At 46.1% G+C, this 16,415-nt stretch overlaps 1 protein-coding gene across 2 annotated transcripts in view; it reads left to right on the top strand.

Annotated features, from left to right (window-relative positions):
* tmem131l (transmembrane 131 like) overlaps positions 1 to 16,415 on the top strand; it is a 33,658-nt gene that overhangs the window by 14,199 nt on the left and 3,044 nt on the right. Inside the window, exons 5-31 of one of the 2 annotated variants that reach the window (XM_072464063.1) lie at positions 808 to 931; positions 1,004 to 1,120; positions 2,240 to 2,344; positions 2,617 to 2,694; positions 4,716 to 4,869; positions 4,947 to 5,005; positions 5,079 to 5,184; positions 5,340 to 5,442; positions 5,676 to 5,811; positions 6,179 to 6,349; positions 6,426 to 6,495; positions 6,573 to 6,696; positions 6,766 to 6,835; positions 6,973 to 7,082; positions 7,141 to 7,210; positions 7,291 to 7,424; positions 7,632 to 7,774; positions 9,858 to 10,044; positions 10,187 to 10,372; positions 10,445 to 10,594; positions 11,350 to 11,848; positions 12,147 to 12,253; positions 12,330 to 12,487; positions 12,708 to 12,911; positions 14,908 to 14,977; positions 15,058 to 15,164; positions 16,043 to 16,246. In XM_072464063.1, the coding sequence (XP_072320164.1) occupies positions 808 to 931; positions 1,004 to 1,120; positions 2,240 to 2,344; positions 2,617 to 2,694; positions 4,716 to 4,869; positions 4,947 to 5,005; positions 5,079 to 5,184; positions 5,340 to 5,442; positions 5,676 to 5,811; positions 6,179 to 6,349; positions 6,426 to 6,495; positions 6,573 to 6,696; positions 6,766 to 6,835; positions 6,973 to 7,082; positions 7,141 to 7,210; positions 7,291 to 7,424; positions 7,632 to 7,774; positions 9,858 to 10,044; positions 10,187 to 10,372; positions 10,445 to 10,594; positions 11,350 to 11,848; positions 12,147 to 12,253; positions 12,330 to 12,487; positions 12,708 to 12,911; positions 14,908 to 14,977; positions 15,058 to 15,164; positions 16,043 to 16,246 (3,746 nt within the window). The remainder of the gene's footprint in view (positions 1 to 807; positions 932 to 1,003; positions 1,121 to 2,239; positions 2,345 to 2,616; positions 2,695 to 4,715; positions 4,870 to 4,946; positions 5,006 to 5,078; positions 5,185 to 5,339; positions 5,443 to 5,675; positions 5,812 to 6,178; positions 6,350 to 6,425; positions 6,496 to 6,572; positions 6,697 to 6,765; positions 6,836 to 6,972; positions 7,083 to 7,140; positions 7,211 to 7,290; positions 7,425 to 7,631; positions 7,775 to 9,857; positions 10,045 to 10,186; positions 10,373 to 10,444; positions 10,595 to 11,349; positions 11,849 to 12,146; positions 12,254 to 12,329; positions 12,488 to 12,707; positions 12,912 to 14,907; positions 14,978 to 15,057; positions 15,165 to 16,042; positions 16,247 to 16,415) is intronic. The other variant, XM_072464064.1, reaches the window with a different exon arrangement.

The raw sequence follows: 16,415 nt of genomic DNA on the forward strand, positions 1-16,415 counted from the left end.
GTACTGTTACCATGGATACGCACATGCTCATTACGCCAAACAAGTGGCATGTGTAAAATTAGCTGAGATGTGACCACTCTGGTTTGCCTGGATATCTGTCAGCTCTCGAGGCAAAAACAGAATGCACGTTCAAAACTCTGCTTAACTTTCCCTTTAGGTGCATTTATTAGTGAAACGAGACGTAAATCAAACTTCTGACCTTATTACAACAGAGTTTCCTCATCATTAGTTTACTCAGAGTTGTGTTTTTGATATATTGAGAGACGTGTAGAGTTCTGTAGGCACTTTTCACTCAATAAAATCTTGTAAAAGTCTGCTGCTTGTTAAAGTGACTGTGAAGGGGCGAGGCTTATCTATTTGAACAGGAAGTGAATGGACCTTTTACTATTTCTGAACTGTTTTAGATCAGTTTTGTAGTTTATATTGAAGGAAATGTAAATTAATGATCTACATATGTTCTACTCCAATACTAAAACCTTTAAGTCTAATTTTTAATAATAATAAATCATACTACAGAAGAGCAAAGCTAATACTGGTCTATAATAAACTCACTGCTTTCCTCCTGCAGAACACTCTTTGGACAGACCGTCTTTGTTAAATCTATATGATCTGTTTGAGGGATGTTCCTTGTATTTACAATGCAAAGTCAAAGTTACTCAATAACTAAGCTTTACTGTGTGTGTTCAGTGCTACATGCATCGCCGTGGCTCGTGGCACATCATGTCATGCAGTGACACGTGTGCAGAGCTCTGAATGTCTTGTGTTGTGCAGAGAGCTGCTGTTTATCCTGTCCTTGTGTGGTTGCAGGCCGCTGGGGCTGCCCAGAGCAGAAACCATATATATACACAACCCCAGCCAGGAAGTCCCTGTGACGCTGCTGTCCATGTTTACATCCAGCAGACATTTTTACATCCCTTCCTTTCACAGAAGAGTGAGTGGTGCTTGGACTGTGGTTGCTTTTGTCTTCTAGTGTTCACATCTGAACTTGTGTCTGTGTTTGCAGGTGATCCCACCCAGAGGGAAGGCTTCTTTTAAACTTATATTCCTCCCGTCAGAGGAGGGCAATGTAGAAAACACATTATTTATAAACACATCGGCCCATGGGCTGCTGTCATACCAGGTGAGCACCTTTGACCTTCACCTGCCACTTTCACTATTGAACAAAGTCACTCCAGCTCAGGTTGTTCCGTGCAGACTAGACCCAAGTATGTAATCCTCTCAAAGAAGAGGGTCTTATTTGGCCTCAAGGGGCTTTTGTGAAGGGACGCAGAACATTGATCTCAACACCATATTGCCATGTGTATTAAAAAGCAAAAGTGTACCAGAAAAAACAAGTGTAAAAGGAGAGCTGAGCGCACACTACTCTTAGTGAGGCCAAGTAAAAGGAGAGCCATAAGTCATGTGGAGGTATTTGAGTCTGTTTTAGGCTGTGTTTAAAAGCAGCACCAATGAAACGCTCTGTCTAATATTACACAAAGCCTTGTGTAATAGACTGTACATTTATAGTTTGAATTGGATGAGACTAATGAGAATGATGAGACTGAGACTGAGGCGACTGAGGCTGTGGAGAATGATGAGGCGGATGAGAATGTGAAGGCTGATGAGGCGGATGAGAATGTGAAGGCTGATGAGGCGGATGAGAATGTGAAGGCTGATGAGGCGGATGAGAATGTGAAGGCTGATGAGGCGGATGAGAATGTGGAGGCTGATGAGGCGGATGAGAATGTGAAGGCTGATGAGGCGGATGAGAATGTGAAGGCTGATGAGAATGTGGAGGCTGATGAGAATGTGAAGGCTGATGAGGCGGATGAGAATGTGAAGGCTGATGAGGCGGATGAGAATGTGGAGGCTGATGAGGCGGATGAGAATGTGAAGGCTGATGAGGCGGATGAGAATGTGGAGGCTGATGAGGCGGATGAGAATGTGAAGGCTGAGGCGGATGAGAATGTGAAGGCTGATGAGGCGGATGAGAATGTGAAGGCTGATGAGGCGGATGAGAATGTGAAGGCTGATGAGGCGGATGAGAATGTGAAGGCTGATGAGAATGTGGAGGCTGATGAGAATGTGGAGGCTGATGAGGCGGATGAGAATGAGACTGGGGAGTGTCTTGGGCTGATAATCCTCCCATAATGCCGGATAGACGCTGCTTTAGACTAGAATTAATTGCCTTTAGTAAACAAAATGGCAATAATAATAATAGGTTTTTATTAATATTTTCCTTGTTTTGTATTTTCTCCAGGTATTTGGTGTGGGCATTCAGCGGGGCTCTTTAAAGTCTGTCCACAGAAAGGACAGTCTGCTTATATTTCCCCACATTCAGAGTATTAAGCTGACCCAAACTCAGGTACTTACGCTGGCCTTTACGGCTTCATCTGTATTCTAAAATTGACAGTGCATAGTCTGAGAAGCCGTGCCGCCGCAACAGGAAGTGCTATATATAGTGTGGAGTTTAGAGTGTGCCGTAGTGTAGAGTGTACCGCGGTATGTAGAGTGTAGAGAGCGTGTAGCATAAATTACCTTTAACATGCTCAAAGATTCTGCACTTACGGCTGACCAGATCCAAAACAATATTCAACTCACAGTGGTCTGTTTTTGCTTCTTTTCTTCTTTTTGTAGGAAGATGCCTCGAACATCACTATTCTGGGTCTTCTCCTCGAGTGCAGCTTCCCCAAAAGCTTGTTCAACAGTCCAGAGGTATTGACCTTCTCTAGCGACACTAGAAATGATCCAATCGGATGTTATTTAAACACTTCGGTCTTGGTTCAGAGATTGTTGGGTTTGTCACTATGACCTTTCCTGGATAATGAATGGAAGTTATCAGGTGTCCGTGCTCTCAGTTTGAGCTGGGCCACTACCACAGCGGTAGACCAGCGTTAGACCAGCTTTAGAGCAGCATTGGACCGGTGTTAGATGTGCTTTGGATCGGCGTCGTATCGGCGTTAGATCTGCGTTAGATCGGCTTTAGATCGGCTTTAGATCTGCGTTAGATCGGCTTTAGATCTGCGTTAGACCCGCGTTAGATCGGCTTTAGATCTGCGTTAGACCGGCGTTAGACCGGCTTTAGATCTGCGTTAGACCGGCGTTAGACCGGCTTTAGATCTGCGTTAGACCGGCGTTAGACCGGCTTTAGATCTGCGTTAGACCGGCGTTAGACCGGCTTTAGATCTGCGTTAGACCGGCGTTAGATCTGCGTTAGACCAGTGTTGGATCGGCGTTAGATTGTGAGATCGGCTTTATCAGACGCACAAGTGAAGCAAAGAATATCCTTTAACCGCCAATCGGCTCAGGCCGCCGTGTCGTGTTCCAAAGTAAACTGCTCGGTCCAAATGTGACAAGTCTGGTTTCAGTGACTTGAGACTTGCACATGAATGATTAGATTTGAGAAGTGGTGACGGCTTGTACGTCCTGCAAAGGCGTTCTCACAGTTAGTGACCGGAGCCTGAACTCGCCACGTCCCCTCCACTCCGGACGCCGTCGGTCCGAGCGGCCGCACAGGAAGCGGCCGCAGTAGCCTTGTCTTTTCAGGGATCGGGTTTGCCTGCGGGCCGTGAGCGGCGGTGGCAGCGGGCCGCGGCATCTGTCTGCAGCTCGTCAAGCGGTGATTTGACCGCTCGGCCCGGCGCTGACCTTTTCAGACGAGGTCCGCAACTGATACGCTGCGTTCACAGGGCGTCGCGGTGTTAGTGCGGGACGGGCTGCTCTCATGCCTTACACTTATCTTAAACACTTACATTCTCAAACTCTTACATTCTCTCACTGCTGCATGTCACTTTGGTATTTGTATGAGGAGCAATACTGCAGTATACCACAAGAACATGCTGTACACAGTTTATGCTTATACTTTGTACTACAACTGGCACCAGGTCAGAAATATTGTCTTAACGATGACTCTGCAATCTATAAAAGGATGTCCCATACGCAAATATCTTGAACCAATACCCAATCCAGTTATCAGTGTGTTTCTATTATATCAAATACCACTACCGTATTTTCCGGACTATAAGTTGCACCGGCCAAAAAATGCATATAAGAAGAAAAAAAAACATAAGTCGCTTTTTTTGGCGAAATGTATTTGATAAAATCCAAGACCAAGAACAGACATTTCATCTTGAAATGCAGTTTAAAATAATAACAGATGAGAGAACATGGTGAATAGGTGTACGTATGCTAACGCTAACACCTTCAGCTACATGAGGCACAGACAGAACTGTGGTAAGTGTCTGGTATGTTAACGTAACATATGAACAGTTATTCAGATAACTATAGCATAAAGAACATGCTAACAAGTTTACCAAAGCATCAGTTTGACCCCAAATCACTAAATCCATTGAATTCTTCTTCCTCTGTGTCACTTCTAAACAACTCCACTAACTCCAGAGGAAGAGGAAGTGCAGATTCTTCTTCTGCGTCGCTTAGGGCCTAGAGCGCCCTCTTGTGGTTGTCATGTGAAAATAACAAATAATATCACATAAGTCGCACCCCGGCCAAAACTATGAAAAAAGGTGCGACTTATAAACTACGGTATATACTTAAAATATATTTATTATATTTTTCAGATAATATTAGGTGCTCAACTGCTTTTTGTTTTTTATTTTTTCACTCTATTGGTTGTTGCTTGATTTTGGTAACATTATAACATTGATTTTCAAATGATAAAATATATATATACGTTATTGTCCAATCACAAGACTCTATTGCGTACTGTTTGGTGCCAGGGCTCGTGTTGGCAGAGTGAGGAGCGGCTCAGTCTGCAGATTAACCTGTCGGCTCGCGGGGACCACCCGGCCGACCTGGACAAGCTCAAGCCTTACGTCATAGAGCACATTCTGGTGCTGCTGGTCGCCCGTGGCGCCGGGCCGCTCGCTGCAGGTGTGTTCTACACTCTATAGCACGCATACAAATATATGGACACACAAACAAACCACCTCTTTGTCCTCTTTGTGCAGCTGAACCAAAGCTGGGAGTTTATATGTTGAACTCTGGAGGCAAAAAGCTGGACGTAAAGGTGAGGTCGCTGCGGTTACGACTGGTCCTAATATAATGTGAATCCATCTCTGACGTGGAGTTTTTCTGAGCAGGAAATGCAGGTTCTCTCCAAAGTAGAAGCAAACCTGGATGTGCATCAGGCGCCGCTGAGGCCAGAGGCAAAGAACTTCACTCAAGTGGCCACGCTGTCCTGCAGAGGTATGTCACGTTCATTGTCATGGAGATTCTACACATGCCAAACGGTTCCGGAAAGCAGTCAAATCTCCATGGAGACGAGCATGACCGTCTAATGAGAAAAGTTGCGTCATACGCCTTTAACAGAATGCAACTGTTAATGCTGAATGTATACGCAGGTTCAATGCCAGGCCGCGGGCGCAAGTGCACGAGTCAGCTCAGTTTAGTCGCCGTGGGAAACCAGAGCCGGGTTCACTTCCCTGGACTACATGTGGCACACGGGTTAGTGACCTGCACATCTGCACCATATGAACTCTCCATGAGCTGTGGCACACACTCCTACTTAGTATCCTACAATATTCTGATTTGACTTTTATGAGTATTTTACCATTTAGTAACTCTTATTTACAAACTCGTGCATGTTTGAGTCTTTATTACATTCAAGAACACAAACACTGCTCCGGACCTCTTTTTATTAAGTGACGTTGGCCAATTCCTCTCAAATGACACTGCAGGAGGAGTCCAGAGGAGGTGTTCCAGGTGAAGCAGACGGACTCGGAGCAGGTGGAGCTGTGGATCTCCAACCCTCTGTCTCTGCCTCTGACCGTGACCGACGCCTCGCTGTCACACAGGTCCAACAATGCACTCAAGGTAACGCTCAGCCACAGCCGTGACCGTTTTCTCTTACATCCACCGCTCTTTAAAGACTATACAATTAATTAAACATCCACAAACCATCAGTGGTTATTGAGCTGCTCATTTGTCTCAACAGTCAAATTATTCAGGATTCCAGATGACTCAATGGAACATAATTCTTCAGACGTCTGGCTTTAAGAGTAGTTTGAACATTTAGGGAGTCAGTTTGAAAACTTATTCTTGCTTTTACTTTACGGTCCGATCAAACTAAACATCACCACTACTTTTGGATTGTATTTTTTAATGAAAACATTGACGTTTTATCAAGTTCTGATGTGTCATTGGTCACTTATATGTGCCTCTGCTGCCCTCTGGTGTCCAGGTGGTGAACTTCAGCCGCCCTGTCACAGTTCCTCCGGGCTGTTTTCATGTCCTGTCTCTCCAGTTGCTCCACAGGAGCCTGCCCCTTAACCAAGTGTTCACCCTGAGCCTGAACACCAGCCCGGGGCCCACGCTGCACGTCCCTCTGTTCTTTCGCTCCACTTTCTCCAAGGTAAGAAGGCTGTTGTGTACTCTCACCTCGACTGGACCGACGGCTCTAACAGTCACACTCATGTTTGTGTCGTCAGCAGGGCGGCGTGCCGTTTGGTGTAGAGCGAGAGTGCAGTCGGCCCTGTCCGCTCAGACTGTCTGAAACAGGTGACGCGTGACTCCCGGAAAAACAAAAACCAAAAACATGTGTGTTTGTACTAATCCTTTGCCAAACGGTTGGTCAGGTCGCTCGGAGTGGCAGCGCTCGCTCCTCCCAGACTTCTTCTCCTCGTCCTGGGCCATCGACAGTAAACTGGCCTCTGAACTGTGCTCCCGATGGCGGCGACACAGAGACAAGCCGCCCTGCAGGTCTGAACTCCTCAGCACACACATTAATGTACTTGTGTGTCATTCTGCTGTAATAATGTGTGTGTTTAGGTGGCCCAGACTTCCTGTGGAGACTTCCTCCTCATTGGACTTTGGTGCTACACCCGTCAATGAAAGCAAGGTAAGCAGTTAGTTCAGGCTCTTACTCCAAGTGTTAGACACACACTTCAACATCTGAGGGTTAGGGAAACATCTGAGCAGCAACACACTAAACATCAGCAAATTAATTTAGTAGCTGAACTTGTTGTATAATTCCAGGTAAAAACCTTTGTGCTGAAGAACCCCTCCCCCTCTGTGGTTGCTGTAGAGATTCGGATCCTCTCCTTGTACCCTGCTCCCCTGGAGGCTCTGGACCTCCTTACCAAATGGTATTATCACATCGTTTGCATCATGTTATATCATTTTAACTCGCCCTTTGATGCACAGGTTTAATATCAGCCCAGTGTCTGTGAATCTCAGCACTGCAGCGTTCTCGCTGCTGCCGAGTACGCCAAAGGTATTTGCTCAAATCGTTTCTGCTCCATCTGTAACTGTGTATCTCCGTTCTCAGTAAACTTTTTCTCCATGTGTCTCCAGGCTGTGGACAGTATGCGGGCCCCGAGTGGAGAGGGATTGCTGCGTCTCCTCCTGCAGCCATGGGAGTCCAGGGAGGTGGCGGTGGTCTACACTCCCTCTGAACACAAACCCACCTCCACCATTCTCCTCATCAGGTACACGGGCAGACGAGATCTAAACATGTAAAACTTATACCAATACAAGTGATTACATACTGTTTAGCCATTTGACAGCGCCATCTAGTGTTTTATTTCAACCCTCACTTTGTACACAAACGCCTGGCCACATGGAAAAGTGTGTGTTCTGCGCCGTCTTTTGGGTCAAACTAAAGCGAAACTGACAATGTTGCTGCTGATTTCTAGGAACAACCTGACCGTGTTCGACATGGTGAGCGTGAGGGGCCACGGGGCCAAAGAGCTCCTCCGTGTGGGGAGCAAACTGCCGGGCGCCGGGGCCTCGCTGAGATTCAACGTCCCCCAGTCCACGCTGATGGAATGCAGAGACGGTACGTTCAGACTCACAGCCAATAACGGGCACACGGAGGATGCAATAATCATGACGTCATCACTCTCTTGTTTTGAGTGTTGTGGATTATCAGAGCGCGCCACAATTTAGCTTTTCATCGCCAATAATCTTCGAAAAACGCTTCAAACTGGGCAATTAGCTCCTCTTCAAACGCATGGCTGCTTTCTGTGCGACACATTTTTCTGGTCCATATTTTGCGAAATGTTAATGGCCCAGGTTTGGTTTACATATAAACTAGAAGTGCGCTGCTCAGATCGCGTTGAACACTTCAGAGTCTGGACTGAGATTCACACGTTCTCCTCTTCAAACGATACAAAGGAGCGCTTGCTTTGTTCGCTCTGTTGTCTTTGCGCTCGGGGAATCGTACTCTGCCCGTCCAAAAACAAGCCGCCGCCCGGATACGACGAAACAAATACAGTATAGTAGTGTGCGCCTCCTACTGGACAACTGCTGCAGGTGATGTTCTTAAAGCTGTAACATGGTAGTTAAAGCGCCCCCTTGACTAAAAGCAGTTAGGCCGTAGTTATTTTATTACTTGGTTTACGGATTTTTAAATGAAATATATTGAACAGGCGGGCGAAATATAAATATGATTTCAATTTCAAAAGATTTTTTCTTCCAGGTTTACCCAAAACGGACCACGGAAGGAGGGGGGGGGAGACGCGGCGCGCAGGAGCGTGTAACAGTAGATTTAGCGTGATTTACACTCAGAACTCACACTTCTAGGCGTTCAGCCTAAGTCATGGCAAAATGCGCTGGAGAAAATGTGGTAAACGGGTTTAAAATGTGTATTTGCAATATAAAGGCGGAGGAAACAGGCGCGCGCACTCTCGCCGGGCCCGCGCCGGGATGGAGCTGCTCCGCCACGCTTCACGCGCTCTTGTCTTTTGACTAAATACCGCTTTTTGTATTTCATTTAATGCTATTTTGCGTTGTCGGCGGGACTTTATAAAAGAAATTGATAATTAATTTTATTTATATTGTATAAATCAATAATCTAACTGAGGCGGATCCCTAAACCAAGTAATAAAATAACTACGGCCTTAAGATAAATGTATTTAGAATTTTGCTGAAATTAAAAAAAATCACAAAATGGCAAATATTTTAAGTTTATAATTTCACTTCCTGTCTGTAATTGATTAAATCACACTAGGAAATTACCCAGCAAACACGGAAAAATATATGAGAGCGGCTTTAGTTTAATTATATTTTTATTGTAAATTCTGCATAAATTTGACCGAAATGGGTGTCCCCGCTGTGATGTCACTTCCTGTTCCTCCAATTTCTACAGATTTGTCAACGTTTTTCTCAACAAATACCTGCTCGACTGGTGTAAAACTATGTTTCATATGTACAACAAGTATAAATATGTTTATTCGATTTTCTAATTTTGACTTTATTTGGTCTGTCATAGACACTTTAAACCCGACCGATGCGTTTTTGAAACATCCATGTGATCATGAATGAGATGCGAGTGTGTTTGAGAAGGGTCAAATCATTGGCATCGAGTAGAGGAAACATCTAAAGGAGAAGTAGAGACTAATGTACTTGAGTGAGTGTGTTTGGGACGAGCTGGAGAAGGCTTTTATTAATATAATATAACGGCTGTATCCACTTTTATGGATGTGTGAACTCCAAACGCCTCTGTGATGGAAGTAAAGACAGAGGACAACAGAGGCGTTTGGAGTTCACCAAAGAGCCGCAAAATGACAAGGAATAATCCAATACTTTTCTCGTCTCACTGTTTTGTATCACACATCGCCCGCCTGCCGCTGCTTCTGATTGGTCACATTTAGTCTATTTATCTTTTTGTTAAAGCCATTCATTGTCTCCAATTCCTCGTCGTACTTGTGTTTACTTCCCCACAGAAAACGAACAAAAGTGTTTATATTGACATTACAGTAATAGAAGAATTAGAAAATCCGAAAAAGCTTTATTGCCATTGTTTATTACAAACATTGCTTCGGTGTTTCGGTGCAACAATGACGTTATGGCAGAGGAAAGAGTCATTAGTTACTTGTAACTACGGCCGCGGTCTGACGTGTGGCTTGTGCCTCCCGTAGGTCTGCGGAACAACAAGCCGCTGTTTGCCATCCGGAAGAGCTTCAGGGTGGAGAACGCGGGCGAGCTGCCGCTGACCGTCATGTCCATGAACATAAACGGCTACAAGTGTCAGGGCTTCGGCTTCGAGGTGCTGCAGTGCCACCCCTTCCGCCTGGAGCACAACGCCTCCTCCGAGATCACCATCGCGTAAGTCCACTCGAGACGCGGGGCGGGGCGTTCGTGCCGCTTACGCCCGTGTACGCTTAACGATCTGTGCTGGTCGTGCCATTTACTTTGACTTTTGATTCATTTAAACGACTGAACAAGAGCCGCGTGCGTCTCCCTCCAGGTTCACCCCGGACTTCACGTCGTCCTGGGTGATCCGGGACCTGACCCTGCTGACGGCGAGGGGCACGCTGTTCCCCTTCACCCTGAACGTGACGCTGCCCCACCACATGCTGCCCCTGTGTGCCCAGGTGGTGCCCGGGCCCAGCTGGGAGGAGAGCTTCTGGCTGGTCACGCTCCTCTTCACCTGGTCAGTGCTCCTCGCTCGCCACGTTCAAAAAAGCGACCGGAGAGTGACGTTAACCAGTCTCTCTTTGAACAGCTTCTCTCTGTTCGGCGTGTGCTTGATGGCGTTTCATCAGGCCCAGTACATTCTGAGCGACTTCTCCACACCGAGCGCCAGAAGCAACCACAACGCCAATCTATCTCGAGACAACGGCGCCGTCAACAGCGTTGCGCCAAACGGAGTCAAGTAGGTGCTCTCGCCAAACGGTAGTCAAGTAGGTGCTCTCGCCAAACAGTAGTCAAGTAGGTGCTCTCGCCAAACAGAGTCAAGTAGGCGCTCTCCTGTGATGCGTCTGCAGCTCGGATAAAGTGGTGTTATTTGTTTCACGGGCGATGAGTCGTGAACGGGATAAAGTGACGCAGCGAGTGGATGAAAAGTGCATTTTATTTGTGCAATAATAATGTATTTTGAGTGCTTCATTAATGCAGAAAGGGCTTGAAGATCAAATTAACATGGAATATGAAATGAAAGAACTAGAAGGACTTTTACTATATGTACATTTGAATAGACATTTAATCATTTAAAAAGACAAAGAATAACATGGAAATACAATAACTGACGACTATAAACCTGTAAACGTATTGTACCTACAGCGCAGCGTGTGACTGTTGCCCGTACGCAGCCACACAAGTAAACTTAGGCTAAAGATGCTAACCCTAAAATGACCTTAGCAACAGAATTCTGGAGGATCTGAGCTTCAATCTGAGACATGTTCATACTGGCAAAGCTGAAGGAAAAGTGTGTTTGTGGCTGAACGACTCGAATTGGCTGATTCAATCATCAAAGAGCGAATTCTCATGTCTATTGTGATGTTTAGGCTGCATGTTGCAAACTCATGGCTTTTAATTGTTTTTCACGGGACAGTGTTGACTGAACCACTGCCTAAAAGTAAAGACATATTTTTTCGATCGCATATTAAGTTGTGTGTTTTGTGTGTGCAGTAAAGCGAAGGGCAGCTGTAAGAGCTATGTGGACTCGTGCCACCCGTCAGACAAAGGAAAAGGTCGAGGATCACCTGCTCTGGCCAATTCTCCTCCACAGAGGCCCCAGTCCTCAAAGAAAAGCTCCTCCACCACGCCCTCTCAGGCCCAGAAGAAACCCAAAGTGTCCCTGTACTACACCAAGTACAAGTACAGCCCGGCCCCCGCTGCTGCTCTTGAGGAGGAGATGGAGGAGCTGCTCCCAGACACGCCCTCCAGCCCCGAACCCGATGTCACAGAGCCCGCCTTCCTCTCCGAGCTGGAGAAGAAGTCGGAGTACTTGCAGGCGGTCGAGGAGGCCCCAGCAGTGGTTATGTTTCCCATGGAAACGCCTGCTGTGTTCCCTGAGAACATGACTGTGAGCGCGGGCCCTCGTCCAGGCCTGCTCCTGTGCACGGCCTCAGTGCAGAGCTTTGCACAGCCCTACGACAAGATGGAGGCCAAAAGGGACTGCTCTGAGGTGAGACACGGCTCTATTCAGAGCTCCTAGAAGAGACTGAAGTTTGGGTGTTTAGCATGTGCTCTCCTGTGACACGATAAAACACTACATTTACACACTTCCTTGTTCACTTTGCTCTGTCACAGCCATGAAACCTCTTAATCTAGCACACGGCATGTTCTGTGCTGTGTAAAGTATTCGTTTCAGTCTGTCAGTTGCAGAGCTTGACACGTTCCAGCCCTGATAATGCTTGAGTAAAATGAAGTGTGACCTTTCCTCAGTTGATAATAACTCTTCTCAAATGTCTTTGTGTCCGCAGCTCACAGGAGATGGAAAAGGACAGAAAAAAGTACAGAGTGTGGAGTCTGACTCTGCACCAGGAAATAAGGGAAAGAGGAGCCGCAAAAAGCCTGAAAGTTGCTTAAGGTAAAACTGCTCAGACCAGTGAAAGCCCCCGGGGTCTTTACAGTAAGTCTGACGCTGTTCTCATCCTCCCCTGCAGTGCTCCTGAACACAGCGTGGGGGCGCCAGAGAGGGAAAAGGAACCCGAATGGAAAAATGGCAATCACAACATTGCAGCTCGCAGCAGGAACCGCAACAGCTGTAAACCTGAAGTACCAAAGACGGGGCCGTGTGCAGAGAGCCCCCTCAAACTGAACGGTCCGTGCACGTCTGCTGCTCCATTCTAACGTTTCAGGAGTCGTGCTCTTCATTTCCCTTGTGATGTTAATATTTTCTTTATACATTATATTGAGTTTCCCCTGAGGCTGTGATTATGACCTTTTTAGTAACGCTTTATTTTCAGCTTCTTTTAGACTTGAACGTGAAACACACAGATGTGAAAGAAGCTTAAAGTCACTTAAACGTGTCTGTGTCGCAGGCGTGTGCCCCGGTCGCTCTCGGCGCAGGGGCCCCTGTGAGCGCCGCACCGGGCCCTGCGAGTCGGGCTCGGACTCGGGCAGCTCCTCGGGCAGCGTGAGGGCCAGCAGAGGCAGCTGGGGCAGCTGGAGCAGTGCCAGCAGCATCGAGGGCGACAAGGACCCAAGCGGACGAGCACACAGCGGCCCTACCTCAGCCTCAAAAAGTACTACAGTCTGCGTGTACACATGATCACATGACATACGGCCCTACCTCAGCCTCTAAAAGTACTTCACTCTGCGTGTACACATGATCACATGACACACGGCCCTACCTCAGCATCAAAAAGTACTTCAGTCTGTGTGTACACATGATCACATGACATACGGCCCTACCTCAGCCTCTAAAAGTACTTCAGTCTGCATGTACACATGATCACATGACACACGGCCTTACCTCAGCCTCAAAAAGTACTTCAGTCTGTGTACACATGATCACATGATCACACGGTCCTACCTCAGCCTCAAAAAGTACTTCAGTCTGTGTGTACACATGATCACATGATCACACGGTCCTACCTCAGCCTCAAAAAGTACTTCAGTCTGTGTGTACACATGATCACATGACATACGGCCCTACCTCAGCCTCAAAAAGTACTTCAGTCTGTGTGTACACATGATCACATGATCACACGGTCCTACCTCAGCCTCAAAAAGTACTTCAGTCTGTGTGTACACATGATCACATGATCACACGGTCCTACCTCAGCCTCAAAAAGTACTTCAGTCTGTGTGTACACATGATCACATGACATACGGCCCTACCTCAGCCTCAAAAAGTACTACAGTCTGCGTGTACACATGATCACATGACACACGGCCCTACCTCAGCATCAAAAAGTACTTCAGTCTGTGTGTACACATGATCACATGACATACGGCCCTACCTCAGCCTCTAAAAGTACTTCAGTCTGCATGTACACATGATCACATGACACACGGCCCTACCTCAGCCTCAAAAAGTACTACAGTCTGCGTGTACACATGACATACGGCCCTACCTCAGCCTCAAAAAGTACTACAGTCTGCGTGTACACATGATCACATGACACACGGCCCTACCTCAGCATCAAAAAGTACTTCAGTCTGTGTGTACACATGATCACATGACATACGGCCCTACCTCAGCCTCTAAAAGTACTTCAGTCTGCATGTACACATGATCACATGACACACGGCCCTACCTCAGCCTCAAAAAGTACTACAGTCTGCGTGTACACATGACATACGGCCCTACCTCAGCCTCAAAAAGTACTACAGTCTGCGTGTACACATGATCACATGACACACGGCCCTACCTCAGCATCAAAAAGTACTTCAGTCTGTGTGTACACATGATCACATGACACACGGCCCTACCTCAGCCTCAAAAAGTACTTCAGTCTGTGTGTACACATGATCACATGATCACACGGTCCTACCTCAGCCTCAAAAAGTACTTCAGTCTGTGTGTACACATGATCACATGATCACACGGTCCTACCTCAGCCTCAAAAAGTACTTCAGTCTGTGTGTACACATGATCACATGATCACACGGTCCTACCTCAGCCTCAAAAAGTACTTCAGTCTGTGTGTACACATGATCACATGATCACACGGTCCTACCTCAGCCTCAAAAAGTACTTCAGTCTGTGTGTACACATGATCACATGATCACACGGTCCTACCTCAGCCTCTAAAAGTACTTCAGTCTGACATAAAACAGTCTGTGGTCATCGGGGTCGGTGTCGTCCAGCCTCAGTGCGGCCGCGCCCGTCACGCTGTCGCTCTTTAAACTCATTTATTCATCTGTAAACATGTGATGTGCCGTTGCTCTTGGCGACCGTGGAAGGACGTTTGTTCCACTTCCAAATGACAAATGCATATAGTCCAGAGGCTGTTTCCTATTGGCCGTTGTCTGCTGTGGGCGGGTTTACAGTGAAGCTGACGAAGGATTGGCCAGGCACAGTTTGATCATTTGCATCACTGCTAATGTCACTCTCTGAAATATAAGCAGTGACTAAAATGAGGGTTTTGAAACTGAAAATAAATAAATTAGACTTTAAAATTCAGAATAAAAGCGATTAAATTCCTTGGCGTTTACACACACCTGGTGAAACTGATTATCTTCCAGAGACGGACAGTAAAGTGGCACTAACTGTTGTCATTTGTGTTGTTTCAGGGGAATCCATGCAATACAGCACTTACCCGTCGGAGCGAGAGTACCAGAACTGCAGTACCAGGGCTCTCAGGTACACGCCCACTCCACTTTCACTCTCTTTGCTCTTCTTTGTGTCGTTTCCTCGCGCGATGACGTGTTCTCTCCCTTCAGCACCAACACACTGTACATTAAAGAGCTGTGCCAAAGCCCGGAGCCCCCCGTGCCCAGCTTTAACCCCAGTTTTGCGGCGGTGGCAGCAGGAGTGGACCGGAACATGGGTACGACGCCCCACACACTTTCTCTCTGTATCAGGTCATCATGGACTTACACTGAACATTGTTTATTCACCACAATCGTATATATCTGCAACAAGAATATATGTTTCATACCTACTCGGTTTCTCCGTATTTCTTTTTAGATTTTTCACTTTTTTATTTATTATATTTTTCTAAATTTTAAAACATTTACCGTATTTTTCGGAGTATAAGTTGCACCAGCCAAAAAATGCATAATAGAGAAGGAAAAACATATATAAGTCGCACTGGAGTATGAAATGCAGTTGCAAGTGTGAAAAGAACAAATAATATCACATATAAGTCGCTCCGGAATATAAGTATAGAAGTATAAATATATGTATAAGTTGCACCTCGGCCAAAACTATGAAAAAACTGCGACTTATTAAACGGTGCGACTTATAGTCCGGAAAATACGGTAACAAGAAAAACTGAATGACCAGAGAGGAAAACGACAAAATACAAGAAAAAAAACAAACTTACATCTTGATGAAAATAAGTCTAATAAGTCAAACTCCAAAACAAACTGGTCCAAAATCTGTCAAATTTGTCTAGTTTTAAATCGAGTCCAAATGTAATCATCTCCATTTTCTGTATTTGTCTCTATATTTCTTAAATTACATTATTCTCAATTATTTCAATTCTTTGTCAAGATTATTCCATAAATAAATGATGCTTTGGTTCGTTACTTTTAAAACGTCTGTTCCTTTTTATTCCATGTTTTTTTAAATACAATTAATATATATATAAATAAATAAAAATAATACTACGTTTTGCACACACGCGTTGGTTTCGTGCGTTCCAAACCCTTAATCTAAATAAACCCCTTTTATCTTGTGTTGTGTGTGTGTGTGTGTGGTCAGAAGTGTGCGGTCAGTACGTGCCCGAGGAGACGTGGGCCGCCCCCTCCGTCCCGCTGACCAACGAGTTCAGATACAACACCAGCGAGGCCCCGCCCTACATCCCCCAGGCCGCCGCCCCCCCCAGCGCGTACCACGGCTTCACATGGAACAGTGCCAGCCACCACTGCGGCCCCTACACGTACCGCGAGGACGCCGACTTCATAGGTACGCCCGGGTTCAGGTCTTAAAACATTCAAGTCCACACTAAAGGATCACATTACAAGTGGCATATAAGTTGTAGTTATCTTTGAATTGATGATAATATTAGTGTTTGATAACCTTTTATAGCCAAGAAAAAGCCTAATTTGTGCACGTTTGTGGGTTTTTCTCTTAA

This window comes from Eucyclogobius newberryi, unplaced genomic scaffold (assembly GCF_026437365.1).
Source record: "Eucyclogobius newberryi isolate DKJ021-1_F unplaced genomic scaffold, fEucNew1.0.hap1 SCAF_4, whole genome shotgun sequence".
Lineage (NCBI taxonomy): Eukaryota > Metazoa > Chordata > Actinopteri > Gobiiformes > Gobiidae > Eucyclogobius > Eucyclogobius newberryi.